At 42.8% G+C, this 24564-nt stretch overlaps 1 protein-coding gene across 3 annotated transcripts; it reads right to left on the bottom strand.

Moving 5' to 3' along the window:
* Positions 1-920: 920 nt before the first annotated feature.
* IRS4 (insulin receptor substrate 4) lies at positions 921-24445 on the bottom strand. Of its 3 annotated transcripts, XR_008239030.1 has the most exons (3): positions 20735-24445; positions 19788-19926; positions 921-3345 (listed from the first exon to the last, which is right to left on the bottom strand). XR_008239030.1 is itself a non-coding variant. In XM_052813086.1 (2 exons), exons 1-2 carry the CDS (start codon positions 24276-24278, stop codon positions 3341-3343), a joined length of 3549 nt encoding a protein of 1182 aa, XP_052669046.1. In that variant the 5' UTR covers positions 24279-24444; the 3' UTR covers positions 921-3340. The 3 variants fall into 3 exon arrangements, 2 of the variants coding, with proteins under 2 accessions (XP_052669046.1, XP_052669045.1); XM_052813086.1 differs by lacking the exon at positions 19788-19926 and having other exon boundaries at positions 20735-24444; XM_052813085.1 differs by lacking the exons at positions 921-3345; positions 19788-19926 and adding an exon at positions 3359-4644.
* Between the last annotated feature and the right edge of the window lie 119 nt (positions 24446-24564).

Raw genomic sequence — 24564 nt, 5'->3', positions numbered from 1 at the left:
CTAAGTAAGGGGGCTGGTTTCTTTGAGGAAAACCCTATTCTTACAGCAAACTTGACTTTTACAGGGAGTTGTTTTATGCACTAGTCTGAGTAACAGGGTAAGAATTACATCAGGTATTTTTAAAGAAAGAAAAGTCTAATCCGAGACATTTCACAGTAACCACCCACATTTATGGAGATCATACACACTCACATCTATGGATAAAACCTCTTTCTTTCTATACAGAATTATTGACGTATCCTTCATGTCAGTAAGGAATTTGAAAAGGCACTGCATTTTGTTGGTATTTTCCAACTTGAAGTTCAGTTGTTTTTACAAGTGGATGCCTTACCTGAAATTACGATATCCCTGTATGGGTTTTGGTTTTACCTACTGAGACCTTATTTAACACATATCAAACCAAAAGCATTACTACAAAACTTACTTACAACAGCAAGCCATGCTTGTTCCCTTCTACCCTAAACTCTAGAGACAGGAGCCTATTTGACACTACACAGCTAAAAATTCCTTCCACAACTCATACTTTTTGATGGTGAAACCTCCATACCCAGTCATGGATAAAATTACAAACAAAAAATTGCCACAGTCTTCTGCATTTAAAGCAGAAAAAGAAAGTATCAGGCACTGAATTTTTCTTTTTTTTTCCTCATTCAGCAGCTCAGTTGTTTACCAGCACTATGAATCTATGACAAAGAAAACTTCAGGGTGTTTTGCTGTATGTTACCTTTCACACTAAGTGGCAGAGAAAATTGGACAGACTGGGAATCACTCCCCTGAAATACACTAAAAGCTTCTCCAAATCTTCAGGGACACAGGGTGACCAAACCACTTTAAGAAGAAAGCCGCAGCAGGAGGAAATCCACTTCTGACAGGACAAAAAACCCAGAAGTTTGTTTAAAAATAAAACCCAGACACGGAGCTACATGAACACGTATTTACTGCAAGTAGCTCTATGGAAAGCCAAGTCAGATAAATATAAACACTATACAGAGCTTCAAGCCAGTCTCCCAAAACCGCAAACGCGATGTGTTTTACAAAGAAAACAACATAACAATATTTACAATGGAAGACAAAGCCAGATCAATCAGCTCGACTTTAAAACAGATCTGTGAAGCAGAAATAGCAAATATAATGAACAGTTTCAACCATATATGTTTTAGTTTGTACAGACAATAACTGTCCAATATCAAATTAAATTTACAGGACAAACATTGTTCTATCATTGGTATTTTTGTACTATACAGCAGCATAAACGGGTAGCTGGAAGGTAGTATATATAGTGATATGTTTTACATCATCTGAAAATGTTCTTCCAGCACAATACTGAATAAATTAGTTGCTGTAAACTAAGAGATTCAAAAAGATTGCATATTTATTATGCCGTACCTATTAGTATTTGTACCACTACACTTGAGGTTACCCATTTACTTATTTATTCAGCATTTATTAAATCAGTGCTGTATATTGTACAATGGCAGCCTCAGGGATCTAATATGAAATAAGCGTGTAAAATTTCTTCAAAACAACCTTTTCCTTTCACATTAAATGTTTAGAACTATCTTCATCCAAATTTTGATTTCTTAGAAAAGATGTAAAGCTTTATAAAAAGCTGTCTACATATTGCATTATTAATTTACGAGACCAAACAAAAGCTATATGGCAAGACAGTATCATGGTCTGTAAGAGTGGTCGTATTTTTAATTAGTGTATGTTTAGCAGCAAGAAGTAACTGTACCAACTTAAACTTCTCTTCCAGAATCAAAAACAAGTCTGTGCTTTTAAACCCTGTAGCAACAGTTTTTCCTGTCACTAGACACTGCGTAAACTGATTGGTACCATGTTTCCAAAAAAAAAAAAAAAGTCTTCATATTTTAGTGACATGTACGTTTTAATACTACTCAAAAATAGATTTGGGTACATATCACCGAACAATCCAGGTTGACAGTGTCTAATTTGTTATACAAACTGTACCAGCAATTTCAAGGTTGTATGTTAGAGGTGAGGCAGCCTGACAAATCAGTTGTACAATATACAATGTAGAGGATTACCAGCTGTGTGGTGCAGTACAGCATGAGGATTTGTGTACCACTTCTAAACCCTTTATCAATCGTCAGTGCCTTTTATTATACATTGCATGTACCAATGACTAGTGTCATGCTCTTTAAGTTCATAGCAGTGTTAAAAACCTAAACTCATTTCAACCAAAAAAAAAATTCAGTACAAGAGTGAAGCACTTAAATTGTAGAAAAATCAGGGCTTTTTTTAAAAATGTCAAATAGTCATCGTTCACATTTCTGTAAGTGGGATAAAGACAACTGATGAGCCAACATTTTACTTTTTTCCCCATTATGCCAGGAAGAAAGAACAAAAATAGTCCCAAATTAAAAATGGGACTTTGGTTGAAAGTAAGATCAATTAGGGTGGTTTCCCTTTAAAAAGCTACAGCTGACAACTATAACGCAGAAGTCACAAACGCTGGATACGACTCTGCAGTTCTCCATTTGAATGCATGAACAAAAACCTCATTTTACACAATTCGTATTTATAAACAAGTATCTTGAGGGTAAGAACAAAAACAATCTACAAGACAACCAGCCCATTAATCCTACTTTGTACATACCAAAATTCTGAGCAAAAAAAAAAAAAAAAAAAAATTCAGTTTAAGCTCTGACAGACATTTGATTTAAAATACTCTAGCCTATGATCAAGAAATACCTCTTGTACCATAAAAGCAAAACCTTAAAAAAAAGAGAAGAAAAAAAAGAAGGCAGAAGAGGTCTCTCCTTCTCAGACCCGTTCAGTCCCACGGGTTCACACCTCAAGCTAATGTGCACCTCTCCTCCCCTCCTTCCACCCAGCCACCCGAAAAAAATCCTGAACTGCCAAAATATTTCTAAACAATACATGTTTTAAGCTAGCCACTTGTTAATGTACCAGAGAAGCAAAACCCATGTTAAACAGACAATCAGAAACCAGCTTTGACTTCTCAGAATATAAATTAAAAAAAAAAAAAAAAAAAAAGGGAGAGGCAGGAGGAAGAAAGGGGCATACAGGGATCTCCTATTAGCATTCACACTGCCTCCCAAATAGATAGGACATGAAAGACCAAATTCCATCACCAAAGCACAGCTATGAAAAAAAACTCCATTCAAATTAATTCAACTGTAGAGAGCTGATGTTTATGAAAAAATTAATTAAAAGGATGTGTGTCTATGTCCGTGCTGGTGGAAATGAAAGTAGCCGGCTGGAGCTGAGCTTTGCTTCCAAAAGCACCACACAGTTTCTGGAGTTACCAGCAGAAAAGTCTTCTCTTCCAACAATGGTTTCCATGGCAATGCAGTCAGTCTAGAAAGGAAGAAAAAAAAAAAAAAGTCAGTGACATTTTAAATGCAAGTTATATTGGAAAAAAAATGTTTTCTAGTGAGAAGAGTACTCGGAGCTTATCCGTTACAGGAGTGACAGCTGCTGAATGCAGAACCCGGGTCCCTCACAGAGGGAAGGGGCACTACCAGATGATAACACGCTCAGAAATCCTGAGCCACCGGGGAGAACTACGAAGTCTGAAGCAAGCACCGAAGAGCCGCTGCAACCGCAGAGCTGACACGTGGACGCTGGACAGGAGCTCGGGCGGCAGCCGGCACCGTACTGCTGGCCCACACGCCGTGGGAAGGACCGGAGCTCACAGCTACCCGTCACCTATTTCACTACCAGTATTTCATTTAACGAGACCTCGATCCTCCCAGCGCGACGGGCGATGCGCGTAGCAGAAGCTATTACTAAGCACGCAGCGCAGGATGAATGTAGAGCAGTTCTGTTCACCCAGATGTAATTAAGGTTGTGGCGAACACTCCCATTCACAGCAGGTACAGAACTGCAATGTAAACATTCCCTGCAACTCCAGCTCCAAACAAGGAGTGGCAAGTCACGACAGCTGCGTGCCCTGTCCTCAACTTTTCAGGAAAAAGCTTAATTTATTTGTAATAAGAAACACCTCAGAGTATAGTTTTCCCTTTTTCAAGAAAGCCTCACTAAAAGGCAACACGCAGTACAAAAGCCCATAGCTATGGCAGACAGCCACCTCTACTGCCGCCAGTAAAAACCAGTGGCTTCAAACTGACTGGAAAAGGCAAAATACAAAGTCCTCGGTGAAATGAGGGGAAAAAAATATAATCTTGTATGACAGGAAGATACAGTCGGGTGACAAGGCAGAAATGGAAATAGGAGAGAGGGTGACCTCAAAGCAGAACGCCAGCTCTGCAATTAACCGTGCACATGCCAAGGTGAGAGTGACTCAAAAGGTTCCCAACACAAAAAAAGAACCGATGAAGGAGATGCAAACGCCTTCTGCAGCAGTGCGAACACAAATTGAGGAATGTACAAAAAGTCGCTTTTCAGCTCGCTACAAAACCCCTTCCACTCCCCACCGAACCAGCGTGAACACTAATTTTCAGTCTGGAGGGGTACTATCAGCGGTACTATCAGGGTACTATCGTTGGGTTACGCTGTCTCCCAGCCTGACGGACTGTCCCCTTCCACCACTTCTGTCCTCTCGGCCCAGACTGAGGGCACTGTCCTCTGCCCATCAGGTGGCTTTGGTCACCTTCTCTTCCAAGGTTTAAGGTACTTGTCTGCAGGATCCGCTTCCTGGCATTACAGGGAAGAAGGGAACAGCAGGTTGCTCTCATTGAGGAACAACAGCTAGCCTAAGAGATTTAGTCTTCAGAAAACATCAAATACAGAAATGTAGTCTACTTTTTCCCCTCAAAGCCACGCAGTACGAGCTCTCTCACAGCTCTGGGAGAGCTCGCTGCCGTTGAGAAGAACTGCAATACGGGGAATACTTCAGTACGAACCACAGCGACGGCAGCATGGCCCGCTGGAATGAAAGAAGGGGGTTCAGAGCTTAATCCTGCCTGTGCTCTTCTGTGGGGTCACAAGGAAATCAGTCAAGTCTCACTGCTAAAGAAAGCATAGTGCTTCGCTGCCTCTACTACAGGGATACGCTGAAGAAAATATGACCATCCAAAGCACAAACAAGCATTACGTATAACAATGCAAGCCTGGATGTTTACTTACATAACCAATCATAAAGTATGCACACACAAACTCCACCCTGAATTAAAGAAGTTCTGATTTCTGTCCAGCTAAAAATACTGTCCCTTCAAAAGAAAAAGAAAAAAAAAAAGAAGAAAAAAAAAAAAGAAAGAACAAAGCTCAGATGAGCTGCACTGAGCAGCCCTGCCCTTACCACTGCAGCTGGGACAGCCCCAGCTCTCAGCGAAGGCCGCCCACCGCCCGAGAGACAGAGAAGCAAAGACCATGGCAGGGCTGGAAGCAGTGCAGAAGGACAGAGGGGTCCTTCGACTCCACGGGAAACTCCCTTTTATCCCTACACAACCCACACCAAGGTCTGGGTTGCTGAGTTTCATTTTTCAAACTCGTAGTGATTTCAAAAATACAGTAACTTGGTTTTCCACAATTCCAGGAAGAGACAGCCAAAATACACCCGCAACTCAAGAATCTCCATTTGTATTATTTCACAGACATCATAAGATCACTACAAAAAGCTATTGCTTGTTACACACAGAGCATGATGTGGTTAGCGATGGCTTTGTTTTCACAAAAGCCAAGTGAAGCTATTATTTTTTAAATAGTTTTCCTCTTTAGAAAAATATTATTTTGTTGTAGGACCAAAGGATGAAAATATGCACCACAGCTCGCAATGAATCACACCTCAACGATGCATGCAAGTCAAACATTAAAACAGTTAAAGCTTCTTTATTAAACTTATATTCAGTAAAAATTAGCATTTACCAGCATCCCCCCACCCTTTCCTTGCTGTGGACCTACAAGCTTACATAAAAGGAACTTCAAAAACTGTCTGCTTTTGTCAGGACATTTTTCCTCCACGCCTAACACACAAGGCACACCTGAAAGCTGTTTGACAAGTTATTCTAATCTCTCCAAGCATATCCCCAAAACATTTTGAAGAGCAAAGGCCCAGTTGTTTGAATCAGACAATCCCATGTGGCAGGACTCAGTATTTTTACGTAACACTTTTTGAAAACGTTCATAAACTTACGCCAAATTTTAAGATACTTGGAGGGGATGGGGAAGAGCTTAAGAGCAAAAAAAACCTGCTTAACTCCCAAGTTTGATTCTTTGAACAAGCCTGGCATAAACTCTAAAGGCAGCATGATAACCAATCCTAAAGCAAGCTCACCAGGTAACTCTAATCCAAGCCCAGACTAACACAGATTAATTTATAAAAAACCAGAAGAAAGTATCCTCAACCAAGCTTCCCTACAGCTTATAAATTCCCTGGATGTCCCGGCTCAAATACAGAGCTTTACACCAGTGTAAAGGCAAGCTCAGGACCTCCCTGCAGCATCCCCCCTTCCCGAAACTCTGTGCTTGTTAAACAAGATCTCATTAGTCCCCCCGCCTCCCCATGATTATAAAGTACACTGCAGCTTGCTTCCTCTTCATTTTAAGCTAAAACAGAATTGTGGGAACTGTAAATAAACATAAGGGAGTTTCACGTAAACATTACCTACAAGCTGATAACGTCTCATAAAGCCTTGAGTCTTTCAGACATGGAGTTATTGGTTGTCACCACTTCTCTAATCCCCTTGTTAAAGCTGAAAATTTCAATACTGCGGTTGGAGCAGTACAGCTGGCTGATGCCCTGAGTCATCAGCTCTTTTTTGGGATAAAAGCATCAAGCATTTATATATACAGATAGATAGATACAGATATAAATTGATATATAATATATGTGAACACATAGTATCAGATAGAAAAGGCAAAAAGAAACTCATGAAACTTGACCACATAAAAAAAAATTCCCTCTGAAATCTAAGATGAGACTGAGGTTTTGCAAGATCCCTCCCACAAAGCGTCTGCAGTCACCACCATTCACGAGAGTGGCACTCCGGAGTCCATTCCTCATGACAGCGGGACCACAGGTCACCCACCGCCAACCTCCAGGCATCAAAGAAATCCCATGTCACGACCAGGGGAGTTTCCCCCCGGGGGCGACCGGGGTCTCCAGCGGAGCCAGGGATAGTTTCTGCAGTGACAGTCCCAAGCCCCGATACTGATTTCTGAACCACGAAGTTGTAGGAGCTCCCGCTGACGTAGCTTCCCCCAGCACATCCTCCCAGGAAGATCTGCGCTGAACCACCCGCCTAACCGCGTCTCGCATTTTAGTGCTACCGCTGCCTGCAAGGAGCCAGCGGGAACCGCGGCGTCAACAGAGCACGAGTTTTGTTTATATCGAGGCAGCTGTACCCGGCTGTGCGAAAGCACCGCACGTGCACATACACCACAAGAAAAGTTATTAGTCAAAGAGGTGTAAAATGGGTTTAATGTAAGTGAGAACAAGGCTGATGTCTGCTGTGCTGCTGATACCTGAAGCTTATTTGTGGATTTCCACCTCTGCGGTTCCTCACCAGAAGGATCCTTGGGAAGCGACGTGGGTTTAGTTAGCGAGGGTGGCAGAGAGCTCACGCATTAAAGCTCCTTGGTGGCTCTTCTCTCCCACACCTGGTCTTCTTCCACCTTTTGACTAGCCAGTAGGTGAATGGAAACTAATGGAGGATGTGGAGTGCTCAAAGAAAACAAGCTTCTGTGAAGCTGGATGATCTTATTTCAGTCTTCATAATGTAAGATTCACCAGCCAACAATTTTCTATGTTAATAGTATGAATATGAGACTTGCTGATCAACAATAAAAACCAGATTAGCATGTCATTACAGATACCATATAAATGCATTTGACTCAACACTGATTGAACAGTAAAGGAAGCTGTCAGAGAAATGGATGAAACAACTCTTCTAAAAGGAAAACAACTTATGAAATGCAAACTAGCTGGGAAGAGAGGAACAATGCTCACGAAATAGTTCACCAGTCCCTTGGAGTTCTCAAAACATAAATGCCACCAAATAAAACTCAGTGGCCAGATCAGACATGACAAGTTTGAAGATAACTTTCACTTGCAGTGTAAATACACTGCTGCTGTTCCCGGATTGTCACGAGCTCTTCCAAGAAAATCTGCTCAGTCTTCCAAAAAAAAAAAAAAAAATTTCTGGTAACTGGTCACTACAACAAAACAAGCAGCAAAAACCTGAACTCAAAAAAACCCTGCACTTGTGAAGCAGCCTAGAAATACCCCAAGTAGTTTTCATAGCACCCTACACTGGGCTTTTCTGTTTAGTCAAACTTCAGCTCCATTAACAGATTCTACACAAAAGCTTCAGCCTTTATCCAAAATTGAACTCTACTGCTTCAGAGTATTGAGCACAATACAAATTCAACTTCCTGTGAATGTTTAATATGGAAAACAAGTCCAGAAAGCACCCAAACATTTTCAGAGATCACCTCTCAAAATACATAAGCAAAGTTTAGAAAATTAAAACAATGTCCTCTTCATTACACAATTCTATTTAAATTCATCAGTTTAAGATGGGATCAGATTATAAAACTACACGCAGCTGTCCAAATCTTTCTGAGGAACAAACAATCAGACGAAAAGGATTGCAAGAGCAGAAGAGAAACTAAGAGGGCAAATATTTAAAACAGGATGGCAGTATGCCATTGCTCAAAAATGTTTTGTTTAAAATTAAGGAACACACTGAGAAAGTGCTCTGCAAGTTTTCTCTGCAAAAATAATCTATAGTTCTATAAAAATTAGGGGCAGAAGATTAGATTAGTCTTAATTCATTAGATTGCAAACCCAGTGTGTTCCATTTGAAAATGTATCAGATGAGAATATATCCAATTTACACTTCATTTCCTGCATCTGAATTATTAAGGTTATACAAGTCAGGCCACTTTGAAACAAGCCAAGAGGTTTTAAGAACATAGCAGACACATCCTAATTCTCTCAAAGAAATCCATCCTAAATAATATCTGTTTTTACAGGAAAGGCTTTTACTGACATAATTCTGCAACTGATTCCTAAAAGGATAAAAGCTTTGCTTACAGAAGATATTAATTTAAGATAATTAAATTATTAAAATCTCCATGTCAAAGACTAAGACAGCTTAATGCTTTCTGGAGAACACTACTGAAGTTCTCCATTTCCTGAACTTCAGGTTAGGGGGAAATCAGAATTAATCTGACTTACGCAGATCAAAAGCAGCAGAACAGCCCTAGACTTTCTTGTGCACATGGCCACACAATATTCCTGTTGTTCAGGAAAGCACCAAATCCCAGCACGACCTCAGGACACAACGTGCAAGTCCGAAAGCATTTTGTTCACACTGCCGGGACAGGGCAAGAGGACTGCAACGTACTACCTTTCAAGCTGTCCATATGGCATGCAGGTCAGGGGCAGGGAGATAATTTGCTCAAATACATTCTTCATGAACTAGTGAGAAATTTTTTTGCCCCAGATCTTACCAAATACATAGTCGTTATCCTATGTCATTGTCCTATTTCTTCGAGTTATTTTAATGGCAAGGCTTTAGACCTTGCTAGAGGCAAGCGGTGTTATTTGAGAAAAGCAGAATTCCTTCTTGGTTTGCACATACAGACACCAAGTCTACAAATACAAATCAGAAAAACTGACACATTTGCAGTTACTGTACCTGGGTAACCCAAACAAGACCCTGACACAGAGCGGCATCCTTATTTGGGAAATATGTTAAACCACACACTTACCATTAAGCACACATTCCACATACTTTCTTCATTCAACAACAAACTAACGATGCTCATATTGAGCTAACAAATATATTTTGTACCTACAATTTTACCGACTTTCCACAAGCAAAAAAAGCAAAATTTGTTTTAAAAAACCCTGTTACATGACCCACTTTTCATTGCATAAACTATTTAAACACAGCGACTGGTAACAACACATCCCAGTAAATTAGATTCCTCCTCAAGTTGTACTTCTAAAATTTAGGAGACAAAGTTACACTTCGAAATAATCTTTATCCACAACCATTCATTCAAAACATGATTCCGCTACTCTCAGTGCTTAGCAATTTCATGAGCTAAAAAACTCTCCCATGCTTTAAGATTATTTTTATTCACTTTGCAGAAATGCCTTATCTTTTGCAACAGTGGCTTCTTCTTCTGCTTTAATAAACAGTAGTGTTGTTTCTAAGAAGGCCTTATGCACACTCCCTAATTTCATCTCTTCTACTGATACTATTCCTAGAATTAAGAAATTTGCATGCAGTTTTGGCAGGGGTCTAACACCAACTCGAATTGCACTGGACAGCTTAACAAGAAGTGCTGGGGGTTTTGGGGGTTTGGTTTTTTCGTTGGTTTTTTGGTTTGTTTTTTGTTTTTTTTAAACTACATTTCTATTACAATATAGCAAGGCAATACTAAAAATTAACTTCTCTCTACTTCAAAACACACAGAAGTTCAAAATTTCACATTTTCATGTTGCAGAAGAATGAAAAAAGTTCTTTTCCAAATGCATTCTCATGGCAAGTATATAAGATACTACAACTGACCTCCTAAACTGCAGAAAACAAGTAAATTTTAGACATAAAAAAAATATCTTGTTTGTTTGGCTTCTGACAATACCACCTGCTACAGTTCACTCTGCTCTCGGGACAAAGGTTAGGAGCCCTGAAGTGCCAATAGGGACGAATGTATTTCCTGCCTGTGCTCTTGCCACAAACTGGACATTAAGAACTGTTAGGAAACAAATAGGAAAGAAAACAGCCACGTCAAAGACCGGCACTGAACAGCAGGCGCAGCTCTGGTTCCCTCATTCAAAAAGGACTTGGAATAACTGCAAGAGTTTCAGAGTAGTGCAGAAAAACTCATGAAAGGTGTGAAACAGCTTCCCAGGGAGGAACAGCAATAGCAAGGACCCTTCAGCCTGCAGAGACGTATTGGGACGTATCAGGAAATAAATTTTAAAAAATTATACTGCAGGTCCCCACTGTGTGCAGTACAGGAAGCCACTGACAGCACACTGGCCAAGTGTATGGCAGAGGAGGATACAGCATCTACACAATCCTAAGTGGCATGGAGAGAAAAGATAGGGTTTGTTATCTCTTCCAATACACAAACTAGGGGCTGCCAGGCAAAGCTGGTACAGAGCAGGGTCCAAAACAGACAGAGAGGTCTGCATGCAGCATGTACTGACTGACTGCAGGCTGCTGTGGATACAAGGAGTTTACACAGGATCAAAGAGAGATTGGAAAAATACTTGGATTAAAGATCCATAAAGGATTATAAAACAGACAAACTACATCAGGCTCAGGAAATCCCCCAAGCTGAGAAAAAAAGTAAAGAAAAGAAACCAGAGGCTGGGTGTATGTTTGCAGGGAAGTATTACACACACCTGCCCTGCTCTTCCTCTGCTGGGTGGTGTCTGCTTGCAGGCACAGGTCTTTGGTTTGAGTGAGCAAAACTATTCTTATGAACACAACTGAGAGAAAGGACAGTGTTACTCATGACTAATGAAGCAGCTCCCCACCTTTCAAATCACCTTTCCTGGTATTTCTTTTCTACAGAAAGTTTCACCTGCTCTAATCCATCCCTTTGCTCTTCCCAAACACTTTAGCCATGGACGTTTGAAAGCATTCAGCACTACCTTTTTCTCCCACCTCTACTGCCATAAATGACTGTCAAAGGCAGAAAGTTACTATGTGGCCACATACCCAAATACTTACACCCTCCTCAGCCATACCTTTTGCCCATGCATGCCTGCACAAAAAAAAAAAAAACACAACCCCCCCCCCCCCAAAACCAACACTTTGCTATCAGCCACTCTCTGCTACCACACACAGCAATGGCATGCATTGATTTTTTACATTTTCTAATTATCACATTATTGAGTCTGCATTAACATTAGGATACCCAAAACCCTGGCTTATGCAGGCGAGGAAGAATAAAGGTTCAGATTGCATTGCATGTGCGAAGCAAGGTCTTCTCAAATCACAGCACATGCACAGGGGGCAAGGATAGGGCCTTCATCTTCCAGGAGCAGCTCAGGAGCTCACAAGGACAGAGTTAAACTGTGTCTACACACAGACAAGTTTTAATCAACAGCCTGCAACTCTTGTTTAGTGTTTACCTTGTGGAACATGTCAACATTAATATTTCAATCATTTATACCCTCAACAGTGAATCAAGCCTCACTGCTCTCACCACTTCCAGACTCACCCGCAACCACTACAGCGTCTGTTCAACCTAGTCTCCTGATACAGAAATAAAAGAACTTTCTCCTGTCAAAACTATCGTTTTGCACCCCAGCTTCCGCAGGCTATTCTCAAGCAGCTGAAAGCACCACAGCAGTGACGAGCAGGTGCCACCCAGACCTCCCTGTTCAGAGTTGGACTCTAAACGCTCTGACACAATGGTTACAAATCCTAAAGGTGAATCTCTCTCCCAAGCCACACTCCCGCCTCCTCCCCAACGCTAGAATATTGCCTGAAACCCAGAGATGTCACCTAAAAAGCCCCTGCAAAACCAAGAAGGAATCAGTAGTAATGCCAAGGCAGCTGCATCACCCTAGCTGCTCCTGGAGCAGAGTCTCAGAAAGAACAGAGGATGCAGGTCCACACGACATTAACTGCCTAGGGACACAGCAGAGGGTGATCCTGTGCTCCGGTACGCAGTCCTGCACTCCTGCTTGCACCAAATCTATCAGTCACATGGCTGCAGGAAACCTAACTTACAGAAAGGAAAAAGAAAAAAAGAGGAAAAAAAAAATAATCACATTCCACATCTAAAAGGGAGAAGTAAACATTGGGACATGCTCCTAACTTAGAGATACATGTTGGCCCACATTCCTCTTACCAAGATTAATATCCTGGCCAGTGTTCTGACATTTACCTCATCCTTTTCAAGTCATTTAAACCATTACAACCACTGTATTTATAGCTCACTACCTTCCATCGCTCCCTGCCGTGTGCATACCCTTCCAAGCGCCTCTACCAGCTTCCTCTCTTGCAACCGCTCTCAGGCAGCCTTTTATCTCTCTGCGAGGCTGACTCTTATCTTCACTCTGCCAATGGTAGCAGCCTTGATCTCTATCTTACTCTCCACCCCAGCACATTAAGTTTCATCCATCCCTTTAGTTTCATCTTTTAAATTGTAAGCTCCTTAGGACAGGGACCAACACATTTACATTTGCGGCATTGTACAGGGGACCTCCATCCTGCCTACCTGTTCAGGTTCTACAACGAGTAGAGATCACGTCTGGAGCTACAAGCTTTCATTAACAGACTCACTGTCGTAATATTGTCTGAATGACCTCAAGATCAAATCTGTTCATTTTTTCAACTCGTTTTTAACTGATTTCCTGTTCACCACAATCTGCAATTTAAAAACATCTTGTTCTAAAAACAAACAAACAAAAAAACCACCCACCCCACCCCGAAAAACACCACAGAGTAAAAATATAGATGGCAAATACCTCCCAAAGTGTCTCACATAAGAAGCAAATATTCTGGAAGTTTGAACTCAACAGTGGATGTTACTACTGAAAATCCAAACAGCTTACAAATTTTTCTAACAGACTAACTTAAAATACAAAAAAAATTCCATACAGCAAACAGTATCTTTTTGGCCCCTTAACCCATATTGGTTTAGACGTAAGAAACTTTATTGTTTTAAACCCAGAGAACTTAAAGCATGTTCCTTCATCTATACTGATGGAAGTTTTACCTGCATCCAACTTGTGCTGAAGAATGCCCTCGGCCAACCCACCTGCAAACAGGCTCCGGTTACATAGACCAGGAAAGCAAAGGTGGCCAGACTCGAGGAGAAGCCTGTCTGTACCATTTGCTGGTTTGTCTTGGCCATGTTAGTTCAACTGTCGATAACGTGCCACAAAAGTCGCAGAAACAGCAATGCCTGTCAATAGCCTAAACAGGGTTTTCATACAAATAAGGTATCACATGGCTCACACTAATAGCTTTTCATGGTCCAATATGCAATAGGTTCTCATTTATCTAATAATGCGTCTGCTTCATGGTCATTAAGAACTCTCCAAACTCCTGGCAGCCTAAGAGATTGGTGTGAAAAGAAGCACTCGTTCCCCCAAAATAATTCAGGCTCAGGCTATTCAGCATCAAAAAAAGGTTATACTGCAAATTCAGCTGTTCAGCAAGAGCCATAAACAATAAAGCAAGCTGGCTTGGCACGAGTATGGGAACAGAATCGCACCATTCCCTGTGGCAGGAGGATATCATTCGTTAGCGCCACAATAAATTTAGCAGCAAATTTTACTGGGTTTCTTGTGCACCTTTTGGTATTGTTTCCCATGATTTTCAGATAAAGACAAAAAACATTTTGATATCCTCAGTCATTCCACAAAATCCTGTTCTACTAAAAGCGAAACCTTTCTCCAAGCAGGTAGTATATTTATGAGCCTTTCATGCCCTAGCAAAAAGGAAACACTATTCTTACCTATTTTATGCTCCAAATAAGAACTCAATTTGATATAAATATAAATTCATAATATACATATGCTATACAGTGAACACAAGCACTATTCACTTTTCAGTAGTAATTTAAAAGTTTCCAAATTTCTTGAGTCACATTAAATTGTATCATCACCTTGGAATTATAGCCAAATCTTAACTATATTAATTTCAGTATAAGCCATCTCTCTCAAAAACCCTTTCTTCTTGGAAGATTAAAAAAGATTAGACCTTACACTTAACTCACAAATCACTGGCACACAACTCACATGTATACACACACACAGTCTGCATTGTTAGCATCCAACCATACAGCTAAATTAACAGAAAAATAATGTCTTGAAATAAGCAACCTTTGCCCCTTAAGATACAGCTCATGACTTAACCAGGGAAAAAAATTCTTGCTAACAGTCTACTACACTGCTGCTCTTGGGGTAATGCTACACCTGAAGTAAAATCTCCACAAATCCAAACACTTAGATGTTCATGATCATTTAGATAAGATACTCAGCAACACCTCTGAAATGCCTTTGATGAGTCAGGCTAATTTACCTTTGTCTTCCCACTGCCCTCAAGTATGTCACAAATCCCTATTGATCAAGGTTCTCAACTAAATCGGAACCATCCCTAAGTGGAGTGACCTTTACAGAGATGCAGGGCTTGATTAAAACTAGAACATACTTTTTCCTTTTCCCCTAGTCATTGCTTTAATCTGTAAGACGCCACAGTGCAACTTGATCACTGGATTGTTGTTAACATGCAAAAGCTAAACGTGAAAAAAAGTCAAACAGCAAATTTGCAGGGTGGGCCATAGGACAGCTCTCCAGCCAAGTCATTACATACCATTTAAGGATGAGTCATAAGATAATGCTACATTTTTAGGACAAAACAGCAATAATAATACATCCCCAGGCTCCAGAAAGCTTAACTGTCTCTCACCTGCCTTTCAGTTTTATCACTCCATTTTCCTTTGAGTTGAAGAATGCCACATTTGATCACAACAGTACTTAGAATAAAATTGTAGTTTGTTTCCTGCTTCGGATCAGAAAAACAAACTTGTTAGCGCAGTCAACATACTGGACACCATTCAGCATGTTTTTGGGAGCACCACAGATCCACAAACACAGCACACAAACACACACCAAGGTACAACACAGTACTATAAACTCTTTTTAGTACCGTCCAAAACCTCAAGGTATAAACCCTCCTCCCAGCAATCAATATGAAGAAAACTTATTAAAGATCCTTTCATTAAAAAAAGCATATGCAGAGAAAAAAACAAACCCAAACTCTGCCTACTGCTAACATGCCACTGGACATACAAAAAACGCCAAAGAAATACCTAGTGACAAACCACCCCAGTAATCCCTGGCTGGAATACAGCCTCTGGAAAGACTGAATAAGTGCTGCACACTTTCTGCTACTCCAAGCTGCCACCCCAAACGACAGCAGGAACAAGGGGCTCTCAGACATCAAGAGAGGAGGGGAAAACGTGAAGTTTTAGAGGGAAAACTAAAAGGGTAATAATGCATTTAAGATTTCACCACAAGCTTAACCCCCCCCCCCCCCCAAAAAAGCAGTTTGAATCAGTCCCAGATTACTCCCAGAACTCCCCATGTCCTGCAGCAGTGCTTTAACCTACAAGACAGCTAGAAGCAGAAAGTTTTAGACTTCCAAAAAAGACAGATGTCACCATCAGCTGCAACTATGGATTTAAAGTCTGGAAAGCTGATTTCCAAAAGTATTTCAACACTGACTACAAGTAAGTGTTCCCTCTCAATGGCAGGGGAACATTCTTGTCTCAGATTTTCTCATCCAAGCACAAGTAAAACCCAACTGATTCTTGGTCAAATATGTCATAATTAGCTCACTCCCACACTGCATGGCAAAAATCTGTTCTGCCTTCAGCAGCTCATATACTACTAGAGAAAGTTACCCTGGGTATTTTTAAGCTTAGCTGTAAGTCACTCAAGACTGTTAAAGTGGCATCTGTTACAGCAAAATTAAAATGGTTTGGGGTTTTTGTTTGTTTAGTTGCCTTTTTTTTTTTTTTTTAAAGAATTATTATCCCGGCATTATTTCAAAGATGTAGGATACATAGCAGCATTCGGATGTGCTTCAGTAGGGTTCTTCAAGTTATTTTTAAATGAGCCTGTGCCTTACGTATTCTGCCAATACAAAAGAGCCTCAGTTTGAAGTAAACTTTTAAAAACCACTAGTCTGAAACCCAAAAGGGGCAGTTATTTGCCTGGTATCCCGTAAACTGTAATTTACTATATTAGTAATAGCTAAAACTTCCAGCTTCTGAATTTCTCAAAGTGTATATTGTTCATTATATTCGTCAAGATTTTGCATTTGAAATATGCAAGTTACCATAAAGGATTTGGACAATTTGGAACACAAGTTTTGCTTTAGAGCTGTACTTGTTTTCCTTCCTCTCAGCTCCCCAAAGTGTACACAACACTCTTGCCCAGCCTAGCACAGGAGGAGATTAAAAAGGTGAGGAACATTTAAATTATAATCCTACACTTTAGAGAACTTCTGAAATAATAGTGTTAGAATATCAGGCTGAGATAAGATTAAAAGAGTGGGTGTAGAATAGGTGGGTTGATACTAAGCTGAACATTACATTTACTCTGAACAGCCTGTTTTGTTGTTGGAGTCCAGGGTATCTTTGCAGGTTTAATATTTCTAATTAAGACTGAAGCAACTTGTATTATACAGGACCCATTATGCAGTTTATTACCACCCCGTTCTCATTATCCTCCTCAGTTTCTACAAGGTCCAATAACAAGGTATACATTAGCTAAGCCCTGTTTGAAGTAGCTTTAGTGTTCTGTACTCCCAGCACAAAATTTCATGACTCAGATTCATGTAATCAAAACTGCAAACCGCTTGCTTCAATATTGTGTAACCATTTCGTGATGAAACTGTTTTGCTAATGACCTCCTTAAACTTCAAGCATTAAAAATCAGAATCTTATGTTCTTTTTATCATCATCATTATCAACATAAAACCTGAGCTCAATTTTGCCTAAACCTAAAATAAAAGTTTAATAACAAGTCAGGCCTATTTACCATTTCAAGTTAGTGCCCTCCCCCTCCCTCCATCCATGTCAAGAATAAAGAAGAAAAAAAAAAAAAAAAGCTTGATTCACATCAGTGAACCTGAACCAGAAGTAGTTTGGGAATTACAATGAGGGGGCAGTGATGCATTGGAAATCACTCTACCACCCTCAGCAGTTTGGAGAATGCAGTTGAGTCACAGAACACAATATTCCATTTAAGAAAACAAAAACAAAACAAAAGAGCAAACAATCTGAAGTTAGGTAGTGTTTTCCTTCTAGTAAAACTGCAGAATTTAATATATATGGGATAGCTCCTTTCTAGGAGGTAAAGGGTAAACACAAGTGCTAAATATTTTCCTTAAGAATGGATTTAACCACAGAGCATTTTTCAGGCAAAGAGACCAAAAGACTGGGATGCAGAAGGAAATAAAAGACAGCACTCAGTTCTGCTAAAATTGCCCAAAAGTATTAAAAATATCAATTACACACAGGCACACTACACCTCTTCATGACACAAGAGGTTTAAGAGTAAAGCTTTGTTTTCACTATTCAAAATGGAATGTGAAAGTGTTTTTCTGGACTACAGAAAAACTTTTAAAATAGTAAAATAAAAGCTTTATTGCAGTAGAAACTGATAAGCTGCTTAAAGAATACAGACTTTTAAAGTTATGCTTGCTATATAGCTCAGAGACACAATTTAGTATGTTAATGAAAACTGGTATCTTTATAATGAAGAATTTAAGTCATTACTAAGAAACAGATAGACACCACCAATTTACAACATTGTATCCAAGTTTGGCAAGCTACTTTTAGCCTGGACTGTTCCGACATCTGTTTGCCCCTCCATGAGCCACCTACAAGTGAACAGTGTCCACACCCCACCTGCCCTCCCACCATAGACCAGAAATATTTTAGGCTGTCTTTATAGAAAACTGTTAGGCCTTGTTTTGGAGCAGTGCTTTCTTTCTAGTCCTAAAAAGAAAAACAAAATTATAAACCACCAACCTAAGCTCTTGCTATTCTCATGCTTAATTTTCTGCCCAAGCCCATGTTTTTATGCACAGAGCATAAAACAGCCCATGTTTTTACTTCACTTCATTTTAACGCATGTTTCATTTCCAGAAAACTTCAATTCACAGCAAAAACCAGCAGCTGTGAGTCTCTTGCCCGTCCACAATTTGTAATAGACAAGGGAAAAACCCCAAGCACAGGGCTGTAGATTATTTTGCTGTAGTAGTAGTAAGCAAAGTGTTTAACAAATACAATTTCTAAACATATTAGCTCTTGAAAAATATTTTTAAATGTAGTATTTACAGTATAGCTGAAAGGAAATAATCTTTGTACTTTTTTTCCTCTCTCCATTTTGTAAGAAGTTTTACTTTATAACACAGATTTTAGTCATATGAGGCAAGTAAGATCAAGTAGGAATTCTGCTGTCTTTGGGGGTGCTTTTTTAAAAAAAAACAAAACAAAAAACAAAAAACAAAACACCTCGAACACAAATCAGCTACAGCAATCAGTGTGCCTTTGACTTAGCAGACCAATCTTTGAAGTGCTGAAAGACTAACTTTGGAAGAAAGCACTTCTTGGACTGGCAACTTTCAACGTCTTCTAAATTTGATTCCAACCAACAAAACAAAGCAGAGGAAAAAAAACCACTGAGGCAAACCACACATTTCTGAGCAGCCCCAAGCAGTGCTGCCAGACTTCGAATGGCATGCAAGCTGAGTCAGGCTTATACCTTCCACTATTAAAGGCTACACAATTTTAAGCTCCTGCAATACCTTCTGCCTTTAGACACTTAGTTTTAAAGTGAAACTAGAAAAAAAAAAACCCCTATCATTTCAGTGTTTAAGATTGTAATTAAAAATATAAAAGCCAGCAGTAGCCTGCCCCTTTACTCTTTCTCTGTTGACAGAGAAGTAGACAAGTATCAATGTCCAACAGCAATTAAATATTTCCTGTTAGTACTCATCAATTATTGACTACGCATACATTTGCTAAGAGAGGAAAACATCATTTCCCACCCACACAGTTTTCTATCCGGGTGGGTGAATTACTGTAAGTTCAGTGGGTCACTAACACCAAAATAAGGATTATACTTCCAAAGTTACAGTGCAATGCAGCACTTGCACAAACACTGCTGTTCAGTCAGTGGACATGCATAATACCACTAACAGCTAATTACTATTTTTTGCTCCCACCACGAGAGCAAAGAGCCTAACGTACAAATAGGAGCGTCCCTCCTCTTTCCCACCTTCTTCCTCCTCACCCCCAACGCTCTTATTTTTTATGCACCCCTCAAACTGCATTACCTTAAGTTGGGTCAGACCAGCGATCACTTGAAAGCTAGCAGCCTTCTCTCCGAAGTTTCAGACCTGGAAGACAGCCCTCAGAGCCTGCTCTTCCTCTATTCCAGGCATTCCTCACCTGCTACGCGAAAGGCAGATCCCTCTGTACAGCAGGGGAAGGGTTACGGCCCAGCTAAGCCCTTGGACACTACTAAGTGGTGAAGGTGGAGGGCGTGGGCTGCAGGACCCCCCCACCACCCTTGTCAGCCACCAGGAGATGGCTTCTCCGGAGGATACAAGGATACTTTGGAGACCAGAGCTCAAGAGGAGCACACCAAACCTTCAAGGGAAAAAGCTGAGTTCTGTTTACGTAAGATTCAACTAAACAAATGTGGGCAGATTGGCACAGAAAAAACCCTAAAATATGCATTTCACCTACATTTATTGAAAAAAAACAGATCTAAGCCCCAAATTTTGATGTCTAAACCCCATTCAGTAATTTTCAGCTCTCCCTATCTGTGACAAATTACAAAACATCAAGTTCACGGGGGGGGGGGGGGGGGGGGGGAGTGAAGACTCATCTAGTTCTAAGAAGGGAAGAAGAAGAAAACAAAAGTGAAGTAAAAAAAAGAGCTACCGTAACCTCAGGACAAGAATTCACAATATGAAATACGATTAATGTTTATACTAGCAAAATTCTTTTATAGAAAACCGAGGCAGATGACAGTTTGATAACACCTCTAACTGCCTAGAAGAGTCACATAAATCTTTTAGGCCAAGGACCACGTCCCCTTTCATCGTCGTTCAGCAGTTAGGATGCTGCGCTATGACGAGACTGGTTATACTAGAATAATGCAGAAGATTATAAAAACATCTACCCCACTCAGAAGACCACATTTTAGTATTAAGTAGAGAACCTTATTCCTACAGTTAAGCAAGCATGAAAGGGAAGTGCTTTTAAAGTTACAAACCTTTTCTCGCAGCGTTACACTTCAGACCATCGGATCTGCTGAAATCTATGCTTACGTAAGCTCCACTGTCCAAACCTGAAGTACCATTTTGGAGATGGCAAGTTGGCGCTGTAGTACTTGCCTCACAGCTTATAGGATCATCACGTAAATTCAGAGCAATGTAGTTTAAGCCATTCTGAAATCCAGTTGAGGTATCCCTGGACATTTTGCTTTCCTGACCATCAGAAATGTTTTCATCCGGTTTTAACCAAACATTGTCAAATGAGGCAGAGCTGTGTCTTTTGCTACTATCAGTAAAGAATGAGGAGGAGGTCGTCACGGTCCCAGCTGAAGAGAACGTTTCAGAACTGTGTCTCCTCCTGCCTTGAGGATCGGCTCGAATCACTTTCGGTCCCATAGGAGGTTCAGAGCTAGGAACAGAGAAGCTACTGCTACTAGCGTATCGATCAACAATGCACAGTCTGTTAACTATGGAAGAAGGGCTATCAATCTTTACACCATCGTCGGATTCGGCAGCAAATGGCCGAGGCGGTGTTGCTGCCATGTTGAATGTCATCTCCGTGTAGTCATCAGTCCTGTTACTTGCAGTGCTAACACAAGCTGTACCAAATGAAAGCCTAGCGTAGTCAGGATTTGGTTGGTTTCTAGGAATACTGGAGCTTGCATAAATTGAAATATCTGTTAGGGAGTTAGACAGTTCCTTCGCTACTTTCGGTGACTGTACATCCAAGTCAACACTCATGTAATCAGAAAGCGGGGACTGTCTGTGGTCACTACTTGAGCCTAGAGATGATGGTGATCCTTCTGCAGATAAGGAATACGGTGTATTACTCGCTTTTTCATTGAAATCAATATTTATGTATTCACCGGGACTCGCTGGCTCAGGCGGAACCGTGCGATCATACATTCTTGGGATAGTATTACTCCCTCTTGTACCTAGGGGTAGTCTTGTGGGCCTAGCAGCCCTGTTCTGCACAAGTCCTTCATCTGAACCTTTCACCGCTGGCAATTTAGAGATGCCATTAGCCAGAGCCTCACTGTTGACCCCTTTTACATTTTCTGGTCCACCGTACAAGAGTTTTCCAGGTGAAGACATTGGAACATATTCACTGTGGTCACCATTCTGTCCTGATAACGCCTTGAAGCTTCGGGGCAAAGAAAAATACGAACTAAAACCTTTGGAAACAGAAGCGGTGTGAATGTAATTCGAATCGCCGGGGTGCTTTGGAGCTGAATTACCAGGTGACATATCCATATACTCATTGTTTATGATCTTCTCGTTACCTCCTTTAGAAATAAATCCAGTTAAAGGACTTCGTACAGGTGAAGAGCTAGCCTTTGGAAACATCATCATATATCCTCTGGAGTCAACCTGAGACGGTGACCATGAATTGTTAATCTGTTTCGGAACAGACATACTTTTAGGAGTCATTGGCAGATAATCGCTGTTGCCGGAGAGAGAAGACGCAACTCCTGGCATCATTGGCATGTACCCATCATCCCTGGCTTTACTCCTGCTTTGGTTACACATGGAATCAAGGTTAGTGTCACTGTACTCCGATTCATGGTTATCTCTCAATTTTGGTGTTTCAGAGTAAAGTAATCGTCCATGATTTCCTGTGGAATCTTCATCTAACGAAGCTGTAGTTTGTGTCGTCTTCTGCTGCACTGCTACAGAAGTTGGTTTCGTTAGAGAGTAAGTTCTTTTCCTGAAACACTTTTCAGCCTCCATATAATCATCTCTTGAACTATCATCTGCCTGTTGCTTACTCATGGACATGTACTCACTCAGACAGTTCTCCTCTCTGATAGGCGGCGTGTTTCCCAGGGAATCGGGCGTATTACTCCTGACCCGAAAGTACCTGAAATCTCCAGGGCTGGAGCCATATTCATCAGAAGAGATAAATCCCCCGTCGCTTGGGGAACCACAAACGGATGAGCTAGAAGGCCTGGTCAACATGTCCGAAGCAGAGCCATGGCCGCTACTGGAAGAAACACTGATGGGACTTGTAGTGGAGGGAAAATGAGAAACAGGCAGCGAAGCAGACCTGGTGTGATAGGAAGAGCTGAAAGCGGCTCTCACATACCTTCCGCTCCCTTCTTGCCGGCCCAAATTCATCCTTGCAGTATTCAGGTGGATGAGGCTCCCGGTCACCGACCTAAAAGGTCTAGTCATGGTTCCTTCTCCTTCGCTGGAGGTTCTGAAGCGATAGGAGTTGCTGCTTTTGGTGGTCGGAGGAGTCCCTCCGGCAACGCTCTCGGTTCTAGATCGTCTCTGCAAGCCGGTCTGGCTGGGGGGCAGGTTGCCCAGGTGCCTCCTAGTGGTGATGAAGGAGATAGGATTGGTACCGCTACCACCACCAGAAGACTGGCTCTTGCTGCGGGGCCTGAACTCTGCAAAGGCCTTTAGAGCTTTCATGGTCTCCAGAAAAGTCTCGTGCATATTCTGGGCAACCACCGAATCGTCCACTTGCATCCAGAGCTCTCCAGGCCCGATAGAGGCAGACCTGCCCACTTCGATGAAGAAGAAGTTCTCCGAGTGCCCGCAGCGGCGAATGTTCATTAGCTGCAAGTGGACGGAGGGCACCTCCGAGTTCAGCTTGACGAGGTGGATGGCCTTGCTGGAGAGGCACAACCTATACACTCCCGTAAGGTTTTTGGTCTGCCCCAACCCTTTGGGCTTAACGTTGACCTGCCACACCTCCTTGAAGACGGTGCCGGGCCGCAGGGCGGCCCCGTAGTGCTCGTCATCCTCGTCCACCTGCTGATCGGCGTGGTCCTCCTGCTCCAGGAAGCCCCTCTTGCTCTGGCTCATGAGCTCGCTGATCGCCTGGTACCAGGCCTCCTGCTCGGCCTCGTTCTCGGCCAGCATGGCGAAGTACTCGTCCTTGGTGTACAGGGCGATGATGTGCTTGTGCTTGGCGTCGGCCCGCCGGCTGACGGTGAAGCACTGGTAGAGGGGGATGACCCGCTTGGGCGGGGGGCAGCAGAGGGAGGCCGCCCCGCCGGCCCCCGCCGCCCGCAAGCTGCTCTTGAACTTCTTCTCGCTGTCGTAGTACTCCAGCCGGGCGGGGGCCAGGTGGCTCTCGGCCCGCAGGACGAAGTAGCGCTTGTGCCCGTGCTTCTGCTTCCGCAGGTAGCCGCACTTCCTCACGTCCTCGCCGGCGGCGGGCGGGGGGACGACGCCGCCGCCGCCGCGGCCGGCGGCGGGGAGCGGCGGAGGGGGGGGCTGCCCGCCGCGGCCCGCCGCGGGGACGGCTCGGCCCGCCGCGGGGGCGGCCTCCGGCGCCGGGCAGAGCGAGGCGCTGGGCGAGCGCCGCAGCAGCAGCAGCAGGTGGTGGGGCTGAGGGGACGGGCAGCGGCCGCCCTCGCCCGCCGACGGCTCCCCCTCGCCCGCCGCCGCCGCCGCCGCCGCGCCGGGCACGCCGGGCTCCTGCTGAGGCGCGGCTCCGCCTCCCGTGTGGCGGGCGCCCGGCTCCTCCTCGCCGCCCCCGGCCGCCGCGCCGCCGCCGCCGCCGCCCGGGCCGTTCATCCCACTCGCCATCTTAGGGGCCAGGCGGCGGTCCGGAGCGCCGGGGAAGGGGCAGGGGGCGGGCAGCGGGAATCCGCCCTCACCGGGGAAGCGCCCCCCGCGGCGGGCCGCGCATGGGGAGCGGGCGGTGCCTGGCGGCGGGTGCGTGCCCGCCTGTCTGTCTGTCTGTCTGTCTGTCTGTCCTTCCTTCCGTCCTTCCGTCCGTCCGTCCGTCCGCCCGCCCTGCCCGCTGCCCGCCGCCCTCCGTCCGCGCCCGCCCCGCGTCCGGCTACTCGCACTCACGCAGGCAGCCTCGGCG

Source organism: Harpia harpyja, chromosome 18, assembly GCF_026419915.1.
Source record: "Harpia harpyja isolate bHarHar1 chromosome 18, bHarHar1 primary haplotype, whole genome shotgun sequence".
Classification (NCBI taxonomy): domain Eukaryota; kingdom Metazoa; phylum Chordata; class Aves; order Accipitriformes; family Accipitridae; genus Harpia; species Harpia harpyja.
Note: the sequence above shows the minus strand (reverse complement) of the source record. Positions and strands in the feature narration are given on the sequence as shown.

What these genes read in the sequence shown, in the direction of transcription:
- IRS4 (XM_052813085.1), bottom strand. Translation starts at nt 24,278, where the DNA reads ATGGCGAGTGGGATGAACGGCCCGGGCGGCGGCGGCGGCGGCGCGGCG. An exon ending in GTGTAACGCTGCGAGAAAAG is followed by an intron (nt 4,645 to 20,734) that starts GTTTGTAACTTT and finishes CTGTAATGCCAG; the next exon opens with GAAGCGGATCCTGCAGACAA.